Source organism: Melanostigma gelatinosum (genome assembly GCF_949748355.1).
Source record: "Melanostigma gelatinosum genome assembly, chromosome: 23".
In the NCBI taxonomy this organism is placed as follows: domain Eukaryota; kingdom Metazoa; phylum Chordata; class Actinopteri; order Perciformes; family Zoarcidae; genus Melanostigma; species Melanostigma gelatinosum.
The window spans coordinates 10,869,663-10,892,021 of record NC_136656.1 but is presented as its reverse complement, the minus strand read 5'-3'; the positions used below and the strand labels follow the sequence as shown (position 1 = coordinate 10,892,021).

The 22,359-nt window shown below is 41.6% G+C and overlaps 1 protein-coding gene across 1 annotated transcript; it reads right to left on the bottom strand.

Moving 5' to 3' along the window:
- Positions 1 to 334: 334 nt before the first annotated feature.
- LOC306796827 (urea transporter 1) lies at positions 335 to 13,480 on the bottom strand (the record flags this gene model as incomplete). Its single annotated transcript, XM_079295893.1, has 8 exons — positions 335 to 517; positions 931 to 980; positions 2,464 to 2,598; positions 8,278 to 8,425; positions 10,742 to 10,931; positions 11,987 to 12,115; positions 12,733 to 12,922; positions 13,354 to 13,480. The coding sequence occupies 8 exons, from the start codon at positions 13,478 to 13,480 to the stop codon at positions 335 to 337; spliced, it is 1,152 nt and encodes a 383-aa protein (XP_079152019.1).
- Between the last annotated feature and the right edge of the window lie 8,879 nt (positions 13,481 to 22,359).

Sequence of the window (22,359 nt, the reverse complement as noted above, 5' to 3'; positions counted from 1 at the left end):
ATTGACAATAACGTGTTGATTTCATGACTATTAAAAGACGTTTTCTTTCCCCTTAAATGGCTGTTTATTCGGCTTGGTTAAAAATGTTACACATTTAGTAGAAATGGTTGAATACAGAGACATAAATAACAACTGTGATACTTTATAAACAGTTTTCATTATTTTGTTGCTAAACATACATTGCCACCTTATGGACAAAGTGTTGAATCTACTTTGTTTTAGTCACTTGTGAGGCTATTGTGGAATGGGAGTTTATTATTCTTAAAATGTTTACAATAAAAATGTTTCTATGTTTGGTCCAGCTCAAAGTACTGATACAGTACGGTACAATGCGTTACACATCAGTGCACTCCCTGTCTGCAGTGTTCCCAGCTTCCCATTGGCTGCGGGAGCGCAGGTTGTGTTCAGGGGCCATGACTTGACCGATAGGGATGCGGTATGCTGCTAAACTGCCGGTCAGCAGCAACATCAGTGTGGCTGTCAGAGTAGCTGCCCAACTGCATGCTGGGAGACCAACCTAGAGAAAGAAAGGCAGAGAGATTCTGATGAATACGAGAGAGTGAAGTAGAACAGTTTGAGTGAGAATAGGCTCTATACATGTAAAAAGGAGTTGAAGAGTTTCAGCACTAGCCTCCTTCCTGTTACATTGAAAGGGGCATACAAGATGTGGGTTAACTAACTACAGTAATAGACATGTAAAGGCAAACATTGGGAATCAACATCATGGACCAGCCCTCTTAACTGTGGGGTGACAGGTCTCTGATACAACAGCCCCACTGACGTTTATGTGAAACTTAACACTTTCAGCCCAGAGAGGAAAGTGTAATTTTCATCACCCTTAAGCATAGCTAGTTCCCACCAGGAAGCTTGATATTGTTCTGCAAAGTGTTGCTGCTTCATACACACATGGCTTGAGGTGTGTATACTTACAGTTCCCAGCAGATTGCTCAGAGCGATGTCAGCATATGCAGAGAGGAAGGCTGCGTGCAGAGGAGAAGAAATGAGGCTAAATACATCCACGGCACACTCACTCTGTACCTTTTCTTCAGGTCGCCGAGGTATTTACAGTGACAGGTATGGAGGTTGGCTGCAGTTCACCTTGTTACGGAGACACACTGGAAACCCCAATTAACACCGATTTACCTAATGTGAGTAGATTAGCTCCCTGGCAAACAGGTCAGCAGTAATGTCCAGCGTGCTCCAGCTGCAATTTCAGATGTGTGAATGTGGTTTAATGTTGTCATTATTCATGAATCAGGACACAATGAGACAGGGCAGCCCAGTCTAAACATATCCATTAAATCAAGCATTATACTGACAAAATGACAGGAACTATTAACCAATTACAACCATTTGGTGCAGAGAAATTGCCAAAGGACGTGAATGAAATATTTGACAATAAAGGGGAAATATGTATGGAAACAAAGTACGGCGCTGAATGTTTGGGTACGAGTTTGTTTAGATCCCGACAACAGCCAAAGCAATGCTGCAGCATCGAGGCTCATTATTAAGTCTGAAAAATGTGAAAAACCCATTTAAACTAAGACAACTGGGCATTTAAATTAAATATTTTGACTTGTTGAAAGGCTAAAAGGTTGCGTTTGTATACTTTTAAAAGGGTGTTTTTTGTTTGAGCAATCTTGTCCTATTATTGTCTATGTGACATGCATTGCATTGCATGCGAGTGTTTCAGCACCATGGACAGAGCATATTGAAGCAGCTTGTTGGTTTATGTCGCTCTCCAGTGGCAGAATCCCATAATGACTTTACTCTGGAGTCTGTTCGGTTTAATATTCCTGCTAAGTGCAAGTAAGGTTAACTCAACTAAAGAAGATATCTGTATTCAAAAAAATATGTTTGCATGGCTCTTGTTTTTCTGCCAAAAACTATTAAGTATACTACATACTGTATAAGTCAGAGCAGTGAAGTTTAAATGTCCCATTTTAGCTTAAAGTATGACAACATTGTGGGGCTTCATGAAAGAGTGGGGTGAGCATTCCTTCCAATGGTTCTCCATCATTCATCGACAGAAAAAGATTGCTGTTTTGCAAATGTGTGATAACTGTTATGTGCAACATGTCATGACTGAAAGTAATACCACACAAATCCTGAGTGAAACGTAGGTTTTGATGCAGGATTTCTGTTTTGAACGGGGTTTTTTTGTAGTTGGACAAATACAAGAGGAATAACTGATAATTTAAGAGTTATCTGTTATGGCCGATAACCAAAGCCCAGGTATTAGCATCAGGACTTAAAACATTTGGATTTGTGCATCCCTCGTCAACACATAACTACCGGCGGATCGCAATACAAGGGACCAATTATATATTCTTTTAATATAAGCGCTGTGTTTTACACCCTTTGGACTTTAATTCAATATCGTCATATGTGAGATCACCAACACCGTCATTATGCACAATAGGTAGCGACTGTTGTGTGTGTGTGTGTGTGCTTGTGTGTTACCGCTGGCGATGGCAAAGAGGTGAGTCCTCCAGCTGAAGGTGAAGAAGAGTCCTCCAACAGCCATGCAGCCCAGCGCTCCATTAAAGCCCGACAGGCCTGAGTACAGAGATTCATGACGCACCGCCATGGATAGACCTGTCAACCCCACACACACACACACACGCACGCACACACACACACACAGTGAGAGTTGAACCTTTACACATCTAATTACAAAATAAATAATGAGTCACTGCTGTTGACAGATCTGGGAATCACAAACAGAAATACACAGACATGCACACACACGCAGATATTTGGTTGTTAGAGCTGCTGTACCAGAATGATCCATGTGGCGGCACTAGACACACACTTTTGTATGGTTGGCTTCAGTTCAAATTGTAAATTGCATGCACTGTAACCTAATAAGGAAATGTTGATTTCCCCTCTCTATTCCCTCACATCTAAACAGAACTTGTGCAACAGTGTTTACAGGATATGATGCGCCACTAAGGAGGAGCTGAGATCTAATTCATCTGCTTTGTCTATTGTATTTTCCACTTTGAAAAAGATTGGGTTCAGCCAGTAGCCATGTGACGATGGTGAGTCGGGCTGGGTAGAGGAAGTGCTGACAAAGGCCCTGCGTGCCTCCTCCTAGTAAGCAACTAAATGAAAAGGTTTCAGGTTTTTTTTAAGTCTTCTACTGTAATGAGTGATGAGAAAAGGAGACCAGAGGAAAAACAGGAAGCTCTGAATATCAATCACACAGGAATAAGAAGCTTTTAAAGTTGAATAACAATGATTGCAATGATTCCACAATGATTCCTAAAATTTGAGTTCTTACATAAACAACCTCAGTATCAATGTCTTATTTCGGGATTACATTTTTCAGTCCTGATTCCATAATCCAGTGTCTCCGTTGTACTGCTGCAGAGCATTGATGTGGGAGGCAGGGGGGTGGGGGGGTGAACAGCAGGTCAATGTCTTACGTCCCTGCTAAGCAACCACTACACAGGGTAGCTGAAGCTTTCTGCAGACTGCACAGGGGGGCACGCTGACCCAAATACATCTCAGTGAATGTATGTTTACCTATTTTGGTAAGATCAATATCATGAAAAATGACTGAACGCTGCCTGACTCTGCAGTGACCACCAGTAACCCGCTATTTGCTGTAGTGGCTATGTATTATTTTCACAAACTTGCACTAAGCTGAATGTGCTCCTGTGTGAGTGGGAAGGAATTATCCTTCACTACATAGCCTGGTTGCCATGTCACAACTCTGTCATTTGCATCGTCACATTTGGGTTAGTAGAAGCTCTCTCAAACCCAAAACTGTACACGGCATAGCAGCCACATTTTAAATCATGGCCATCCATGCTAAACAAAAGACACATTACTAATGACGGTAGTCATTAGTCAACGGTATCAACGCAAAATGATCATGCATGCTTCTCACATGTATTAATCATGCATAAATGAGCGTCAGGCTGTGCTGTGATTGTTTCCCTTATTACCAGACATTGTGGTCTGCACTTTAGCAGTCTGGTCTGGTATCGCACTGACCACACCCCATCACTGCCTCCTCCTCACTGTGTCTCTCTGGGCTACTCTGCCATCCTCTCCCTCTTTCCACTCCGGCTGTTTTGCATTCATCTCCTCTTCATTATTCCACACTTTATTATCTTCCTCCTTCACTGTCACCATTTCCCCTTTGTTTCTCATTCCTCAGTCCCTTCTTTGCTTCCTTCATCACACCCTCGCACTCTGCTGCCCCCCTCGTTCCATGCCCACATAAGGGTGTCATTACAGACTAATGGCAATGTGGGAGGGAGGCCCCAGAGGATACTTCTTTTTTTTTTTTTTTTTTTACTGTTTTTCGAATTTCAATCCAGTGTGATATTGTCTATGCTAATATAATGAGTCAGATATCTCTTATCATATCAAACACAACATCGCATCTCCTCTTTTCTAGTTCCTGCCCGCATCAAACCACAGTGACTAGCTGCAGACTAAGTGGAGGACAGTGCAATAGGTTGAAATGAACAACTGAAATAAACTGCACAATAATGCATTGCTTTCCAGTGTTGATGTGCAATGGCTGACTTTGCATTGGGGCCTTTGCTCTTCATTCAGCTGGTAAATCTCTCATTCTGTCATTTGGAGCCTTCGAGGGGAAAACTGTGGATACAGCTAAATGGATTGCTCTCTAGGTGGACTCATTTGTTAACTTGATCTAGATATCAGATGTTTTATAGGCCCATTACTACAATCCTCTCTCTGTGAATGCTTCTAATGCTATTAATCATGTGTGCTAAGAATGTTTGTGTTTTTAATCTACTGCATAGATGCTAGTGGCTCTATTAGGCTGTAGTAGGGCACAGTGGTGCTCTCAGCTAAATGCTAATATCAGCATGCTAAGATGCTTGCAATGCCAACAATGTTCAGTGTGTTAGCATGCTAACATTTGATAATTAGTACTACAGCTGAGGCTGTACTTCTTTCGACCTAGAAATACAAATTATAGATGTTGAAATTACGACATTGCCATGTAGTACTGGTCATAAATATACATCCTCCTCCCAAAAAATGATTTATTCCAAAGAGCTTCTGCCTGTCTGATGCTGCATTTACAGGATGTCAAACCAGGGACGCAGATGTGAGATTGTAACTTGAAAACTACCTTTTAGCTGTTGACACATGATAAATGCAAAGCTTCTTAAGAAACAGTGAACCCAAGTTGACTTGTCCAACAGCCTGACCTTTTCATCCCTCCTGTATTTGAAAAAAAAAACAATTAAACTGATGACAACAGCACCATGATGAACGAGACCAGTGACGAAAGCAATGACACTTCAAAAGCTATTCTGATGATGGTAAATGGAACCAATGATCACGATGGTGAACATAATGGAAGAATAATTAGGATGATAATAATGACTGTGCTAACAGACATGATGATCGTGATTAAGTGATCGTTCCATTCTTGCTTTCTGTTGTCGGACAGCAGATATTTGTTTTAAAACAAGAAGCCTGTAAAAGTGGTCTTGCATTTAGACGACATGGAGAAACAGCATTGTTTGTGTGTTGCAGGGTAGAGAGAGCCCAAGTATTACAGTACAGTATGAATAAAAATGTAAAATGATTTCGGGTGTCGTCCGTGATGAGCAAGTATGAGATAAAAACAAAGAATAAAGATGGTTAACGTATTATTACGCAGAGGTAAAATAAGTGGATAAAAATCATGAAATTCCATATATATATATATATCTGAATTTTTGAGAAGAGATATAAAATGAATGAATTTAGTTAAGGACTATTCACAGATTTTCAACCTAATCTCTCTAAATTTGTAATATAATGTGAAAAATGCCTGCAGATTTGAGGCTCTAAAGGCACACAAGTACACAGATGTTTCCCTGATTATGCAACATTGGGAACAACAAATCCATGTAGAGAATCAGAAGCTAGTTAACGGTGGCTGTTAGCAGCTAGTGGGCGGCACAGTCCTGCAGCGCTAATGGCTAACGTTAATGGAGGTTGCATTGAGTTTCATTATGATGCGTTCAAAAGTAACCTTTAAAGTTTATTTTGTTTCTGTCCAATTTGAATGAAGCGTTTTTTTTACAGTGAGTAAACTAAGTAAATTAAGCCTCTCATATCTCGGTGTCAGAGAAAAAATCTAAGGTTGTATTTTTCCATTTAGGTGTGGAATATTTCCTTGATTGAAATTTTGTGAGTATATTTTGTTTATTTATGAGATAAAAAAAGTGACGAGATCTTGTGTAACGTAGTGAATTTGCCACTCATCGTAATGCACCCTGGTACATGTACAGTCAGTGGGAGGGATCAGCTTTCTAGGTCGATATATAGCCCTCACTGGGGAATATATTTCTTCAGTAGACTACATTTACAATCAGCACTGGTTGGACATCCACATAGAAGGTGCTGCATTTTTCTCCTTTAACAGCAGGAAGGCCCTAGAGTGACACCTGCCTAAGAATCTGAACAAGACAGCGTATGAGTGATTGACTCAAAATGGAACTACAGTGCCCATGTTCATCATAATAAAGGAACGCCTTGTAGTTTCATATGTTTTTATGACTTACAAGCACCCAAAGTGACAATGAAAGGGGAAGGAAGAGAGAATGCACAAACTATAGCATTAAAAACCATGTCTGCTTTGTTGTTGTTGTTTCCCATCAGCTGTTGCCTTAAGAAATCTCATGACAGTCTCATCTCTTCAATGACTTTCTTGACACACTGGTGTCTTTTATTGCAGCAGAGAGTGTGTGTGTGTGTGTGTGTGTGTGTGTGTGTGTGTGCCTGCTACTGTTGGCATGTGTCCACGCCACTTGCTTGTGCAAGTACGTGTATGTATAAGCCCACTCCCACTCCTCTGTTTATTACAGTATGACTCATAGCTACAAACACACCAAAGTATTTTAGGACACTGTATTGTACTCTTAGCTGCAGACGGAAGCAGGGGAATGAAATCTTTTGAACTCCTAGCATTTGTCATTCTCTCTCCCTGAATAGAGTCCCAGTGAGGCAGATGTACACGGCACACACAACCACAGGTGTGTGTGTTTGTACATAAGCCAGTAGCAGTTATCATTGCTCTGCTAACTGCTCTCTGTCTTCTGGAGAAGCCCACAGGCTGCCACTGCCTCTTACAGTTTCATATTTATATCAGCACCAGACTTTAACTATGTTAAAAGCATACATTACTGTAATTCAACAGCTGCTATGCATGGAGCTAAGCCTGCATTATATTTGAGGTCCTGATTGATGCTTTAATGAATGGATGATTTATAAAGCTATCCTCGGGAAGAGTTAATGATACTGACTATGCTCCAAGCATAGTTGGGAGGGCTTGTGCAAGACCATAGTTTCAGTAATGAAATAAAGCAAGTATGGTATTACTATTATATTTATTATTTTAGTGCTTACTGTTCCCCTTTGCTATTTCTAACATATACTATAGCAAATGGCTAAGGTGGAAAACTGTAAGTTTATACATTATGAATGTAAGGGAATAGTCTGGCACCCTGTCTCTTGCCCACAGTCAGCTGTGCGACCCTGCGCAAGGTAAGAGGCTGCGGATGATGGATGAATTTCCGAGTTGGGAAACTCACAAGAGACCGGTTAAAAGACAGAATGGGGCTCCCCTGTGGTTTATGGGTTGAGATTCCGACCATAAACCGCGACATCTCCGGTTTGAGTCCGCTGCATCGCTCTCTCCCTTGTTTCCTGTCCTCTCTCTGCGGTCTACAATAAAAGGCAGAGAAATTCCCAAACCACAGCAGGTGGAAAGATAATCTCACTTTAAGTCTTTAGTATCAAGCTCTAGAAACACTGGATCCTGCCTCCGCAAACTCCACACCCACAGTTAGAATTACAGGCTTTTCGTTAGAAATGTTGTCTCGCAGCGCAAGCTGATGTAACCCTGATGATTTAATTAGGGGTTATTTCTCAAACCCAACAAAGCACCTCCAGAGCCGCAAAGGACATTATTACGCAACTGTTTTCACAGGCAGAGAAGTACTCCCCATGACTAGTAAACTGACATGGATGTCTGGAATGTTGGAGCTTCCGTGTAAGTACAGATACCCATGACCAGGTATTACACAGTGAGACTAATCACTGACATTTAAAATGTGTGGTGCCCATGGACACTGAAAATATGGAACTTCGACCCAGATTTGTCCAACCTAAAAGACACCAACCATCGCATGAGGTCAGCACAGTACGGTATGCCCTTATTATTATATAATATATTATAACATTTTGCTAACGCTCCCACACGGACATGTGAACACTCAGATGGAGACTCACCAGCCAACGTTCCCACTGCCGATCCCAGCAGAGCATGGGCGGCCAGCAGGGGAGAGTAGAGCAGAACAGCACCCAGGATGAGGAGGGAGGGCCCCAAAGCTCCACAGGCAAAGATCTGACCCACACCCAGAAGGATGCCACGCGTAACCTGGGCAAGAGAGAGACGTTACAACGGAGGATGACACGATGTAGCACATTGTAAATGATTATACACAGGTTTTATATGAAAGAATAAAAATCCAAGAGCAGAAGCACAGTCACAAAAAACGTAATGAGAAAATGTGTGGATTCTACTCAATGACTCTCTTTCCAGTTGAAACCAGCCTCTTTTCTTCTGCCAGTTAAGGGCACATGAAAAACTAACTTTTTCAGTGCTTGTGCACAGACATTTGGGTATGTGGAGCAACCTATGTACAAACTGTGCAATAAGACAAACCAGTCAGTTTTTTGTGAGCCGCCTAAATCAGAAAACATGTGATTCAATGAGCCATTCAGATTTGGCTTCCATCACATGCAGACTCATAGGAATATACCTCCCCCATCTGAGTATCTACACCCGACTTTGCGAAGAACTACCTTTGCAAAGGTGCACCATGTTTTTCTCACAAGCCAATCAGAGCAGACTGGGATTGTTTTAGTTTCAGACAGACGGTTAATACGGGTAGATTCAGACAGAATTATGTTCTTGAACATTAAAGCATGTAACATGTTCCAGAAGAACTCAAAATAAAAGTATGAACCTTGAAACAAGCATGATATGTCCCCTTTATATACACACACACACACACACACACAGCATTCCTAACAGTTTCCATGGCGACGGGATGGGTGCACCTGCCTGTCGCGGATATTTTCAAGTCATAAATGGTGTTTAATTATATTGCAGCCACACAAACTCTTTGTGCGTGTGTGTGCTTCTATGTGTGTACACACACGTGTACGCCTGTGTGTCTGTGTGCAGAAAGATTAAGTACACTGTTGTGGTAGTGCAGCCAGAGCGCCCTCCTCAGCAGAGTGAAAGCTGAACACATTAAATATAAATAGGACCTACGTCATACCCCAATCTCCGGAGAGAACCAGAGGAAAGATGAGGAGGAGGAGAGAAGGAAAGAGGAAATGGAGATGGGTGGAGGAAAGGAAAGAGCAATAGAAAAGAAAAATGAGATGAAAGAGGAAAAATAGAAGCGGAGGAGAAGGAAGAGATGGTCTCACATTAGGGACTGCAACATAAAAAAATATCTCCAATTTGATTGTGTTGTCCTTGAAAATGTGGTTACTAGCTGTTTATTGTAAATGGAATTATGACGGAGGAGAGCAAAGGAGGATGTCACGGCCCGGCTCAGGGCTCTGTGAACCGTCATAGAGGATGAAAGAGGCAGATTGAAAAAGTGATGAAGAAAGATGCAGAAAGTGGGAGACGGAGGAAGGATAATTGCAGAGCAGACACATGGGTAGAGGCTGAGGAGAAGAGAAGCAAAGAGATAAAAGGAAGGATTTAGAGGTTTCAGATCTCCCACGCAACACTCCAAAGAGAATTCATGAAGGGAAAAGGACAGCGTTTATAATGGCGAGAGACGGACAGATGGAGGGAACAGGAAAAAGAGGGAGAAACTCTTTCATAGGAGGGAAATAATCTGAGGTGGAGGGACTGAAACTTGTGCAAAGCCATTATCAAGTGCGAGAGACACACTGTGCCACGGGGCGCGATGCTTGTTAATGTAAATCTTGATTCAGGACACCCAACAGCGGTGAGATGGTTTAGTCCAGTGATTTTCAACCGCTGTGCCGCGGCACACCAGTGAACGTGAGAACGTGAGAGAACGCCAGGTGTGCCGTGGGAAAATGTCCAATTTCACTGAATGAGTCCAATAAAATATTATTTAGTTGTTGCAAATACTTTGCCATTGTTGAGCGTCTGAGCTGTAATATAGTGTCTGGCTGAGTAATAAATACTCTTCCATGCCAGTGGGTGGCAGTAGGTAGCGCAGTAATGACCGTGTTAATTTAGGACAGCGATGGAGAAATATTTGAAAAGGAAAACTGCAGACTCTGAACTGGGCCATGGACAAAATAACCCAGATGAAAAGCCCAGTAAGGATCAACACATGTAGAGACTTGTCATTAAATTGTCAGCGTATATCCGGCCCTCGGTACAACGGCCCGCCAGAAAATATCATATCTTTATCATAACTGGCCCGCCACACCAGAGAGCTCCGCGTCGAAAAGTGCCGATGTTAGCTGGCTTTTTTGGTAAGATACTGGCACCAAACTAAACCAGTAGGCAGCAGCATATCTGACCTGTAACTTTGGATCAATTTTGTTGATTTTGGAAGTTTTACTAAGCTTCAAGATCTGAGAGACGATCGTGATTTCAGAGTCTGCTTTTGAACAGCAACCTCCTGCCTTCCGTGTAATATAACGCAACCTATGCACAAACATTTCATCAAACTTTGGAACGCCTCACCTCGACTGCAATGAGTTCGGTGGCATTGTGCTCCGGCAGCCCCGGTGGTGTAGCCGGGTGGTGCGGGAAGTAAGGGTTGTCTGTGCCGGTACAAAGGAGGTAGAGGACAATGATGATGTTGAAGGGAAACACAGAGACAGGCAAGTCCCAGCGGTCCAACACCGGGGAGAGACCACTGAACAGAAAGACACTGGAGATAGGGACGGGGGGGGGGGGACGGGGGGGTGAGAGATGCTGATCATTTTGAATGAAATGGACCTGGTTTACAAGCTTTTTGCAGACGCATGTTCACATTCACACTAAATGGCTTCACTGTGGCATACAGATCTCTCATACTGTACGTTGTAAGTGGAGGCACACCCCGATGGTGTGGTGAGAGGAGGGGCATTGGCGTATTCCATTGTTAGCGTTCAGTCTGCAAAAAATTCTAAGAATTTGTAGATTGACATCAGCAAAAGGGTCTTTTGATTGATTTCAAATGGTACTTACAGAGACTCAAATATCTGCAAAACAAGAATTTATTTCAATAAAAATAGGGCTACCACGAACAAATACTTTTCGTCTGTCTATTAGTTCCTTGGTTCATTATTTTTCCTATAAAGTGTTGATGAATTTAAAGAGTGCAATATCACATCCTGCCATTCCTTTTTTACAAGAAGCTATGTGTGAACTATATTTTGGATTGAGATGCAAACTTCGCTTTTGGTGTGAAAATACTTGAGATGGTGTTCGAAAGAGCTGATGAATTAAAGTCAATGGAGCTCAGACATTTTAACCTCAAAATTAGAATCATTGCTTGCCTTTCAAAACTTGGGACTGCAAATGATTTGTCACCAAGTGAATAGACTTCAAAGATTGAGAGAGGAGCGTCAAGTGAAAACTGGTGCATTTGTTCTATTGTGCACATTATCCTGAGGCACGCAATATACAGAGACTGTCCTCAATGGAAAAGCAACAGCACTGGTCAGTGTTCATGTCCTGAGCTGCCGTTATCGCGTTGAACTGTGATTGGCACTGCTGTTTCAGAGCTATGGGACCAGTGACGTGACTGGGAGAGAGTATTTAGCTGTGAAGTATATCTCAATAGAGAAGAAAAGGAAGAAGAAAGATGCCATTAAAAATGATCATTAGCCATTTACAGACTGTGTGAGCCAAAAAGGCACAAGAAGCCTAATTCTCCTTTACAATGATAACAATATAAGGAGATGGCTGTCGATAAAAACGTAGACTATACGTGTGTCTCGCCATGTAGCTGATCCCAAGCAGACAGGCAGCAGCAGCCACCAGTACCAGTCTCCTGCAGTGCTGAACACTCCCATCAGCAGAGACACCAACATGCCGTTAAAACCATGGAGACCTCCTGACACCTCAGCACTACACACACAGAGAGAACAGAAGGAGTCGCATTTCATGATCACAATTACATTTGTGTGATACAGTGATTTACAGGAAGATTGTTTTCAAGATGGAAACACACACGTGTGGCTTTTTATGGGTCCCCATGAAACAAACTGTTGAGTATTAATGAGCAGAGGCCCCAGGGTGACACCAACATGTATTATGTCAGATTTTTAAAACACAAAACTTTAGGAGCCCCAGCTCAACTGGAATTAATTTTAAAAAAAATTAAAAAAAAGTTGCATATTATACTGTGCGTGGCATAGAGTAAATATAGCTGAAATAAGAATTGCTAGGCAGTGGGTGAACACAGGCCCATCAGTCATGGAGCTGTTATTCTCATGAATTTTAAGTAGAACCCTCAATCACCTTTAGTCGTAAGGTGGTGCAATTTATAGGCTTGTGTTACAGGGTCGGCTTCCAAGCAACAGACAGGATTTTAATGAGGGTTCGATTATTTAAAAAGGGACATTTTTCTGTTATGTGGTTTTAAGATGGACTTCTCATTAAATATGTACATACAAATGTGCACTTTTATGAGCTTCTATGCCGTTCGTGTGGGTGTGTGTTTCTGTAAGTATGTATCAGTCCACCTGTCTTGCCCTATGATAACAGCTGTTAGCGTAGAGGCCAGTACACCCAGAGTTCCCAGCAGGCCCTGCCAGGGGGAAGCCCAGTACAGTGCGGCCAGGATGAGAGCACCGCTCAGCGGGTTGTTGGCTAGGATCACCCTGGCCACCCCTCTCAGGCCCCACACCGCCAGCTGCAGCACAAACAGCTTGTCTGAGGACACAGAAAGAAAACATTTTACACATTGTTCTTGACAGCATTTCCCCCCCCCCCCCTTTCAGGAAAGTCTGCAGCACAAAACACGTTTCTCTTGATGGACATTCAGGGTTTATATACAAGAGCCACGATGGGAGTTTAATGATGATTATGTTTCATGTTGGGAGAGCAGCAGAATTCATCGTGGGCGCTGAGGAATGATTACATCTGCATATTTTAATGGCACTGTAAGCATTTCAGACTTCAACACATTCAAAGTGTTTGGCAACTTGCTCTTTTTGAAAAGTTTCATAATCACAGTATGAGGAGACTCAGCAGTGATTTATTATGCATTTTAGAAAAAAGGTCATAAATTGCATCCTTGTTTTCAAGATTAAAAGTAGGAAAACATGTTGGGATGTAGCAGTGTATTGTGAGATTCTTCCTACCCAGCATGCACTTATCCAAGTGCTCCATGTCCCCAGTAAACAACAGCAGGCCGCTCATCACACGCCGACTGCGGCCGGAGCGATTCCTGCTGGCCTCCTCCACCTCTGTTTTGGTATCCATCCACATCCCTGCAGCTGTTGGACCACGGCGCTAGAAAAGGGATAAATATGTTGTAGTGACGTTGGAAAAACACTTTCCACTTTTGTTTGTTGTTCGTCTTTAGTTCTTCTCGCTTCTCCGTTTGTTCTCCTGTTGCTTCTTACTCCCCTTCCTTCTCAGTCATGCCTTCATTGCCTCTTCCTCCTCTCCCTCTTCCCTCCCGAGTGAGGTCTAAGGGGATGACTAATAAACTAGTGGGCCGGCTAACGTACTCACTCAGATTTGTTCCGGCCGTGTCGCAGAAGGACAAAGTCCAACGCCATTGGGACTGGTCGAAGAGAAGAAGATTGGTGAAGCCCTTGCACCTGATCCCCTCATTTCAAAACCACCTCTCCTTCCCCTTTCTCCACCAGCCCCATTGTGACATCTCTTCACCCATTGTTTGTCCATTTAAGCTAATCATCCACCTTTTATTGCAGCGAGACACGTGGATGTTTGTCTTTCTGTCTTCGCCAATGCATGTTGTGTCATCTCAAGTCTTTCTAAAAGGTGTAATATATAACCCAGCCATCTCTGCTGCTTTGCCTTGGAGGAATTGGATGCGGGAGAGAAAAACGTTGACACCAGATTCCTCCCTAAGAGGCACTTGCTTTGCTTTGACATCGACTTGACTTTTACAAGCTCTTCACACTGCTTCTGCCTGCTTTGTTTACACCTTAAGAATAGTTGAGAGCCCTTGGAGTTCAGAAAAATAAGTGCGTGTGTAGATGTTTGTGTTGTGCATACCTTTCTCCAGTGACACATTGCTCACTGAATGTCCCGAATAGCAGAGAAATGCTTTGATTTTGCTTCCACTCGAGAAACACAAAAACGGCAACTTCCGAGAGATGTGTGCATCTATGTGTGTGCATATGTGGCCGCTGGTGCACATCCGTTAGTCGACTCAAAGTGCAATAAGTGAAGGCAATAACAACATGTCAGATACCATCACAGAGAGATTCTTTTCACTTTGTCTGAGGCAGTGCAGCGGGGATTCAACAGCCTTGTTTTTGCAGGTGGAAACTGCTGTGCCATCTCCAGCTCATCTCTCTCTCCCGCTTCCTACGTCTCCCTCGCTCTCTCCATCGTTTATCTGCTTCAATAAATATATCCGCCTCCCTCCGTCTGTCTCTGCTGCTCGGCTCGTTCTATCAATCACAGACTGTGGAGCTCTGGAAGAGACACGCACGCCAGAGTGGGCTGTTATTAGAGGACGAGATGCAGGTGAACGCTGGAAGATTACACTTTGACCTGCGAATGTGTTGGTTTCGTCAAGTGGAGCCGCACAGGCACACGTACTGTAGATACAGTCAACTTAAGTGTTCACTCAATATTCTCGGCCTGTTCCACTCCAGACTCATTCTAACACAGACCAGAGGTCACTGAAGGCATTATAGAGCACACACAGAGGGCTATACGGTGAAGTATGCAGCACTGGCTGTGTTACAGTGTGCCATGTTATTATAACTAAATACAGACCTTTGTTCAGTCAGATTTACTGGGTTAAATGTTTTCTGTATATGCAAAAGAGTAGGGGTGTAACGGTTCACAAAATTCACGGTTCGGTTCGGTACGATACAGTGGAAAACTATAAATGCCAGAGAAATGTACTTTATTTTAAAATATATTTATTCATTAAAACTAACATCATGAAGTTATTCTTTGACTTTGAACAATGATGGAACTATACCTGAGTGACCCATCTTCTGGGGTGTCTTCTTAGCAACACATACGCATAAAAAACAAAAACTGCTCCTTAATGTTATGTAGTATTGTTACTTACATCTTGCTTACATCTTGTATTGTTACTTACATCTTGCAAAAGAGAGTTTTAATCTCAATGGGACTACCTGGTTAAATAAAGTTTTTTTTTTTTTTTTATTCAAACGTATTCGGTTCGTCATGCGTACCGAACCGTGAGCCTCGTACCGATCACAGACTGTTGATTTACAACATATAACACATCTTTTTTCTTCTTCTTACTTTCGGAGGTTCTATTGAGGTTTTAAAACGAAGCTTTCAATGTCTGTTGTCATATTTTATGACGTCAACACCCTAAAAGAATGTGGAAACACGTTTTGGTTGTTGTTGTGGTGGTTATGAGTATAATTTGTGTTGTAAGATCTCTGCCAGACAGCCCTGCTGATACAGATGTGCGCCTCCTTTTGCGTGGGTCAAGCGGGAGAGCAAACACTATTTTGACCTGTGATCCAAACATTTACAACAACTCCAGAGCGTAAAGTCCCAAAATGAAAATGTATTGAAAAAATATGGATGTAATCAATTCCAAAATTAACATGTTTTAATCTAATGAAATATTCTGCTTCAATCCAAATTTGTTGGCTATTAGCCTTTTAAAAAACATTTTCACTGAGTCGGAAACAATCCTTCGCACTCACTGTAATCTAATTCTACAAATAGTATAATACTTATTATATTAATGTGCCTCAAGTTGATCTGCAACTGCGCAGAAAATATCAGATTTCAACACAATGAATAGACATGCAAAAAAGGAAAGCTACCCAGCATTTGAATGTTAATTATGCATTTGAATATCAACGTTACGAGGGTGCAGCCCTCAACATGTACAACTCAAATTTACAAATATCTCGTTTTTTATTGTAATGAGAGTAAAAGAGGGACTATCGAGCATTTTCTTTTACAGTACATGCTTTGGCAACACAAATGTCTTAACATGTCATGCCAATAAAGCAAAGTATATCTGAAAATTGAAATAAAATTGAGAGACTACAAAGATTCAAAATGTTAATTTCTATACGGACAAGTACAGCATAGATTAACAGCATTTAAAGCTCAAGCTAGTTTGCAATGTCCAAAGATAGAACTTTACACAAATACATAAAACTCCACAGGAAAATACTAAGCAGCACAAACCGGAGCACATATTTTTGCATTATTTTATACGCTTTCGACCCAAAAACATCAAGTATTTGTTTTTGTAGAAGTTAAATTCCCATTAAGTGCGCTAAATAAATGCATTTCTACAGTTGAATGTCTCTTTAGAGCCACAGTGATGCACTAGACTAGAGGAACGCAGTGCATGCTACCTGGTTCCAAATATAGTAATCAACCAAATAGCATTGCGTCACTGTCAGCCTGACACAGAAGTACCAGCTACTGCTCAGAACTTCAAAAAAAGGGGACACAACGTTATTTGCAAGTATTATCTCATTAACCTCAGGCAGAGTTTAAATAAAGCTACGGTGAGAGTTTGGATCAGTTCACAGAAACTCCACAAAAGCCACTTTTAAAATCAAATTACTGAACCGGCTGAAACAATCCAATCTCCACAGCAAATGAGGCACGACGCCCTGATGACAACATCGCAAACGAGCTGCTGAAAACACAGCCCATGTAGACATCTAGATGCAATTCTCACACTGTTCATCGTGTTTCCAGAAGTCAACACCAAAAGGCTAATCATTTACAAACATTTTTTATGATTTTCCTTGAAACAAGTGAACAATGACTTACTAAAAGTCCACAGAAGACGGTCGAGTGGAGCAAACACAAAACACTGTGATATAAGGGAGGACAAAGGATTTCTGTGTCATCGAGAAGACAGGCGGAGAAACAAAGGAACCATCATTTCCTGCCGTTCCCATGATGATGCACATTTATCATTGTTGTTTTTCTACCTCTCTTTCTCTCATTCAACACACTTATTTTTGCTCCAACCTCTGAGCTTTACTCCAACATGAGTCTAATCCTGATGCTTCAGAGTACACAGGCTCTTCTTCTTCTTAGTCAGAGGGTGGCGTATATGATGTACATTGTAAAGCCCCGAGGAAAATTTGTCATATCGGGCTGTGTAAATAAAAGTGACTTAACGTGACAGTCTATTAGTGGAAGCATTGGAGAGTAAAGGGGGGGGGGGGGGGCTGCTGAGGGGAGGATCATTCATGCTGCACCAGGGGAGACAGTAGAACTGTAGGCTGCATGGTAAGCGTAGGGTAACCACGTTCAGCTGGAATGTGCCACTATAATACAGACTGGGTTGGGCTCTTAAAGAGAAGACTAAATTACACAACCACCATTAGTGTAGCCTCACTAGGAAATAGACAATTAAACAAAAATGACCGGCAATAAATAAAGTCACCGCGGCGGGTGAAACAAGCTTTATGAAGTCAAGTAAATGAAATAACCTAAAGAAAAAGTACCGTAACACAATAAATAAACCATAACATCAATAGTATAGCTTTATCAGGGGCTAGAGAAAATAATTCATTCAAATATAAGTCCCCTCACTTTTTCAGTTTGTCATTAGGGTTAATGTATCCATGTGTCCAACTAACTAGAAAGTGTTAAAAGTTTGGGAAGGACTTCAAGATTCCTAGCTTATGTATATGAAATCTGCCAATTGCAAGTAAAAGATTTGTCATGAACTTTAACTCAAAGTTGTATCATTATTACATTGATCATTTAGGTGGAATTGCTAGAATAGAATGTCCCGTCTTGTTGTTGACAAACGTCTATGTTTCCAAAACACAAATGAGAAGCAGCAGTGACTGAAGTGTTTCTGGCTCAGCTCCACAGAAGGTGCATTTAACATGTCAATAAATGTGTTAATTATTGTGTTACACGAGTAAATGTTACTACATGAATTATTTATATTTGACCGGATTTGGCTCTTAGTTGACCTTTAATCAAACAAAGTCGTAACAGATTATGAGCTTTTCATAGCAACTGTAATTGCTGACAGTGATGTTTGCGTTGTTGTGAACATTACAAAATGACCAAGACAGCTTTCCTTTGAGAGTTTTAGCGGCAATTTAGAAAAAGGAACACACAAGTAGCCAACGTCACAAAAAAAGTAGTTTTTGACTTTTCCATCTGGAGGGTGAGTTCAGTGTGTTGTAGTAACGTTACTCACCTGTCTCGTGCACCTCGAACATCCTGGGTGTGTTTGATGTGGGTCACTTCACGTGCTGTCCAGGTGTGTGCAATCAATTAAGGTGGATGTAATTTTGTTTTTTTAACCTCTACTGGGGGAACAAAAATGCTAAAGTTAACTGTAACCCATAATGAGGTTATCTTTAATTAACACCGGCTACGGGGCCGCTCTATCTGCATCCCTCGCACCTGCTCGCTCCACCTGGCACCGGGCCAGTGAACGTGCCCCATGTATTACTTCCGGGGTGTCGGCTGAGAGCGGGAGCGTGACCTCTCTGTAGCTCCGCCCTCCCGCGGCCGCAGACGCACCAGCAGCTTCCTCTCTACTGCTGATTTATCACCTTTCTAATGTGGCTTATTTAAGTGTGGCATATCATGCATAGCATCTCAACTTACTTTTTTAATTAAAATATTTATATTTTCTGTCATAATGGGCAGAAATACATGTTTGTTTAAGCACATAATTGTAAATATATCACCCAAGGTTAAAATAGCGCCATCTCCTGGGAGGTCGAGTCCGTTCTAGTTCTGTGGTTCAATGGCACGAGAGTTGATGTAAATCCACGCTTTCTCCCTTTTCTGTCGTGATATATTGTAGATTAAATACAAAAACTCAAAATGTTAGCAAAATGACCAAAAATGCATGCCCTTGTTAACATACCATCCCAGGGGTTGTTCAGTTGAATATGTACGATTCGTCTGACTGAGTCATTGATGGCTCTTATATATCTATAGCCTGACTGTCCTGTGCATTGATCCATCCATGTAGTGCTGAAGTAGCAGACAAATTTGTAATGAGGATTTTTTTCTCTGCCCTTCTGTCAGTTCTGTCTTGGATCTATAATATTCACACATAGCTAGCTGTATCCCCCTGTGTCCAGTCTTTATGCTAAGCTAAGCTAACTGGCTGCTGGCTGTTGCTTAACGTACAGACATGAGAGTGGAATCAGTCTTCTCAACTAACTCTCAGCACGCAAGTACGCATCTTCAACCTAAATGTCAAGCTATCGCTAACTAATCCTCAGAAGGAGCACTTCCCCCAGTCATCCTCATTTCATATAGTTTCAACTCAAAACTCGCTAAAACTTTGTATTGGACATTTTGTGTTTGCACTGTTTCTGCGTAAAGAAGAAAATCCATCCCAAGTTGTTGTTTTTTTAATCAATTTGCAGCCACCTTAGCTTTGTTTGTATAGTGGATAAAATGCATTAAAGTTTAGAAAAGGAAATGATAAGAAACATGGCAATAGATAAAGTCAAAGTTTACTCTAAGAGAAATAATCAACCACTCTGTTTGACTTTAGTGCTAAAATGGAATTTCTGCCGCAAAGTTCACATCAACTTAAGGATCCAGTTCACTCCCCAAAGTTAAAATAACAGCAGCCAAACTAAACCATACCCTTCCCAAAGACCTTCCAAAATAATGTCCCCCTAAAGTGCCTTTTACTGTAGAGGGCTGATTGCTCCTTGCAGCGTTGTGGTGCCAGTGCTAAAACAGCGTTTGATCATAAATACATACAGACTATAACGTAAATGAATGTACAATAATTGCTCTGTTCCAGTTAAGGGGATTTACTTTGACATTCAAAGAAGAAGTCAGCAAGGTATCCTGGTGGTCCTCGCTGCATTCCTTCCCTTGTGAATCCCAGAGTGGGTTCAGCTCCCACCTCTTTAAACGTGTCCTTGAACATGAAACCAATCAAAGGTACCCTGACCTCCCCAGGGAAACTCCTAAATGGTTGAAGCTCTGTAGAATTGACCACATAGTTCCATTTGTTGGTGCAGCACTCCGTGAGATGTCAGACTTTAAAACCTGTACTCTAGTTTATCACTAAAGACGGTGAGATTGGTATTTGGTAGCAGTGTAACCTGCACAGTCTGAACAATGTTATGAATTCTGAAAGAATAGACTGGACAGACTGGGTATTTGATCCAAGTGTTAATCCTTTAAATACCTCAATGAAACACGTGTCTGTTTTGTGAGGAACTTAGACTTTGCTGTCTAAACTGTTTATCATGTATTAAAAAATATCAAGCCATTTTCCGTGGCTTTTCAAGGCTCAAAATAAAGTCCTTGAGCTTAAATATATATATTTTTTATCAAGTTTATGTCAGCTGTTTGATCTCAGGCTGTGAAAACAGCAGTTTTCAGTGAAAGCTTGACAGGGAATTTGGGATGCTTTCCCCCAAAAGGCTGCGTGTTAGATCAGCATTTTATCTTCCTTCCTCTGAGCCGTTGCTGAAAAATAAAGCTGAATGGAAATAAATTAATAATCTGTTGCTCAGCTGGAGAAAAAACTAACATTTCACGTTTTCCCGTATTTGCAGCCTGTTTGTTCATTTCACAAGCAGTTTGAATCATGAGAAGTGAGACGTGAACAATGTTCTTGCCTCTAAAAAAACATTTCCTCTCATTTACTTGGGAAGTAAACAAGAGAAGGTAACTTTGAAGACATTTTTATGACTGAAGTTCACTGCCAGAGGAAGATGGCACACTCAACATTTGCACTCAAATAGAAGCTAAGGTGATGCTGTCATGCAAGACATGCAATCTATTAAATTACCAATCAATAATACTCTTGATAAAAAGCTTTCTTCTCCCTCGTTGATCATAGATTTCACGTTAATTAACGTAAATTATGTTACGGTATCTACCCACGTATCCACTTTCATCTGTGAGATCATAGACCAAAGCAACATGCTCTCAAAATTCATTTCATTTTCTTGTGACCTGGTTTCATACACTACTGTTCATCTAAAAATATAATCTGCTCACTTAGCAGATGTGTAAAAGCATGACCACATCGTATCATAGCGTTACTGTAGACACACAGAACAATTTCTACGGAACACCATGAAGAGATGTGTTAATCTTGCAGTGGCCCATCCTTTTGCTTCCTGAGAGAGTGACGCGATGGAGATGAGTGACACTGCTGTGTCAAGCCGGTCGATAACCTCCCGTCTGTCCTCCAGCGGCTGAGCAATTAACCACCAGCAGCAGCTGAAGACATGAGATCATTACGGAGGCTAAGCCTGAACGATCAACTCTGCATGTGTTTGTTTGTGTGAGCGTGTCAGTGTTTGTGTGTGTGTATCTCTTCCTATGTCAGTAAATGCTGCCATTGACACAAAAAAATCAATAGCCCCTGCTCATCCGCTCTAATTCCAGATCTTAGATCTCTGACCCTGCACTCCCTCTTGATGCAATGCTTGATGCAGTTCAAAATGAATTTAAAGTGCAGCATTTCATCTGTCATATTTAATGCCATAAGAATATATCGGGAAAGCCAGGGTTGAGAAAATGAGATATCCAAAGGTTAATTCGATTGCGTTTCAGTATAGTAGGAAAATGCAGATTTCTCTGGCCTTCCACTGACCCCCTCAAATCCAGGTTGCCTCAGCTAAATCAAAACAAGGAGTGAAGGAGGATGGATTAGTGGTGTCAGAGTGAGAGTTACCGGGACCTCGAAAGAACCATCAATTTGTAGCCTAAATTTACATCCAATTTAGACTAAGGATTTTGGTTTGGGGAGAAATTTGACTGTAAAATCTAAATTGGCTGATCTGTTTCGCTGCACAGAGAATCACTGTGAGTTCAATCTGTGGCTTTTTTTGTGCCTCAACTGCTTGAGCTGAAAGTTTGAAGTGAAGTTGTTCACTTTGAATTTTAATGCGAACGAAGTTGTGGCACAAACAACCTCTTCAACATCAACTGCAATAGCATGCTTCAGCTGCTAATCCACCGATCCCAGGCACCCGAGAGCTCCAAAGAGCCTTTTGTAACTGAAGCGATCTGACCTCCACAATGTCCGACCTCCCAGCATTCACTTTGATGGCTTTGCATTGTGCTGCATGTCAAACGCAGGAAGTCTTTTAAGGTGTTTAAGTTAAAGCCACAAATAAAAAGAGACTTATGCTCCATTGCATGCTGGGAGGCTTCCCTGGGACGCTACA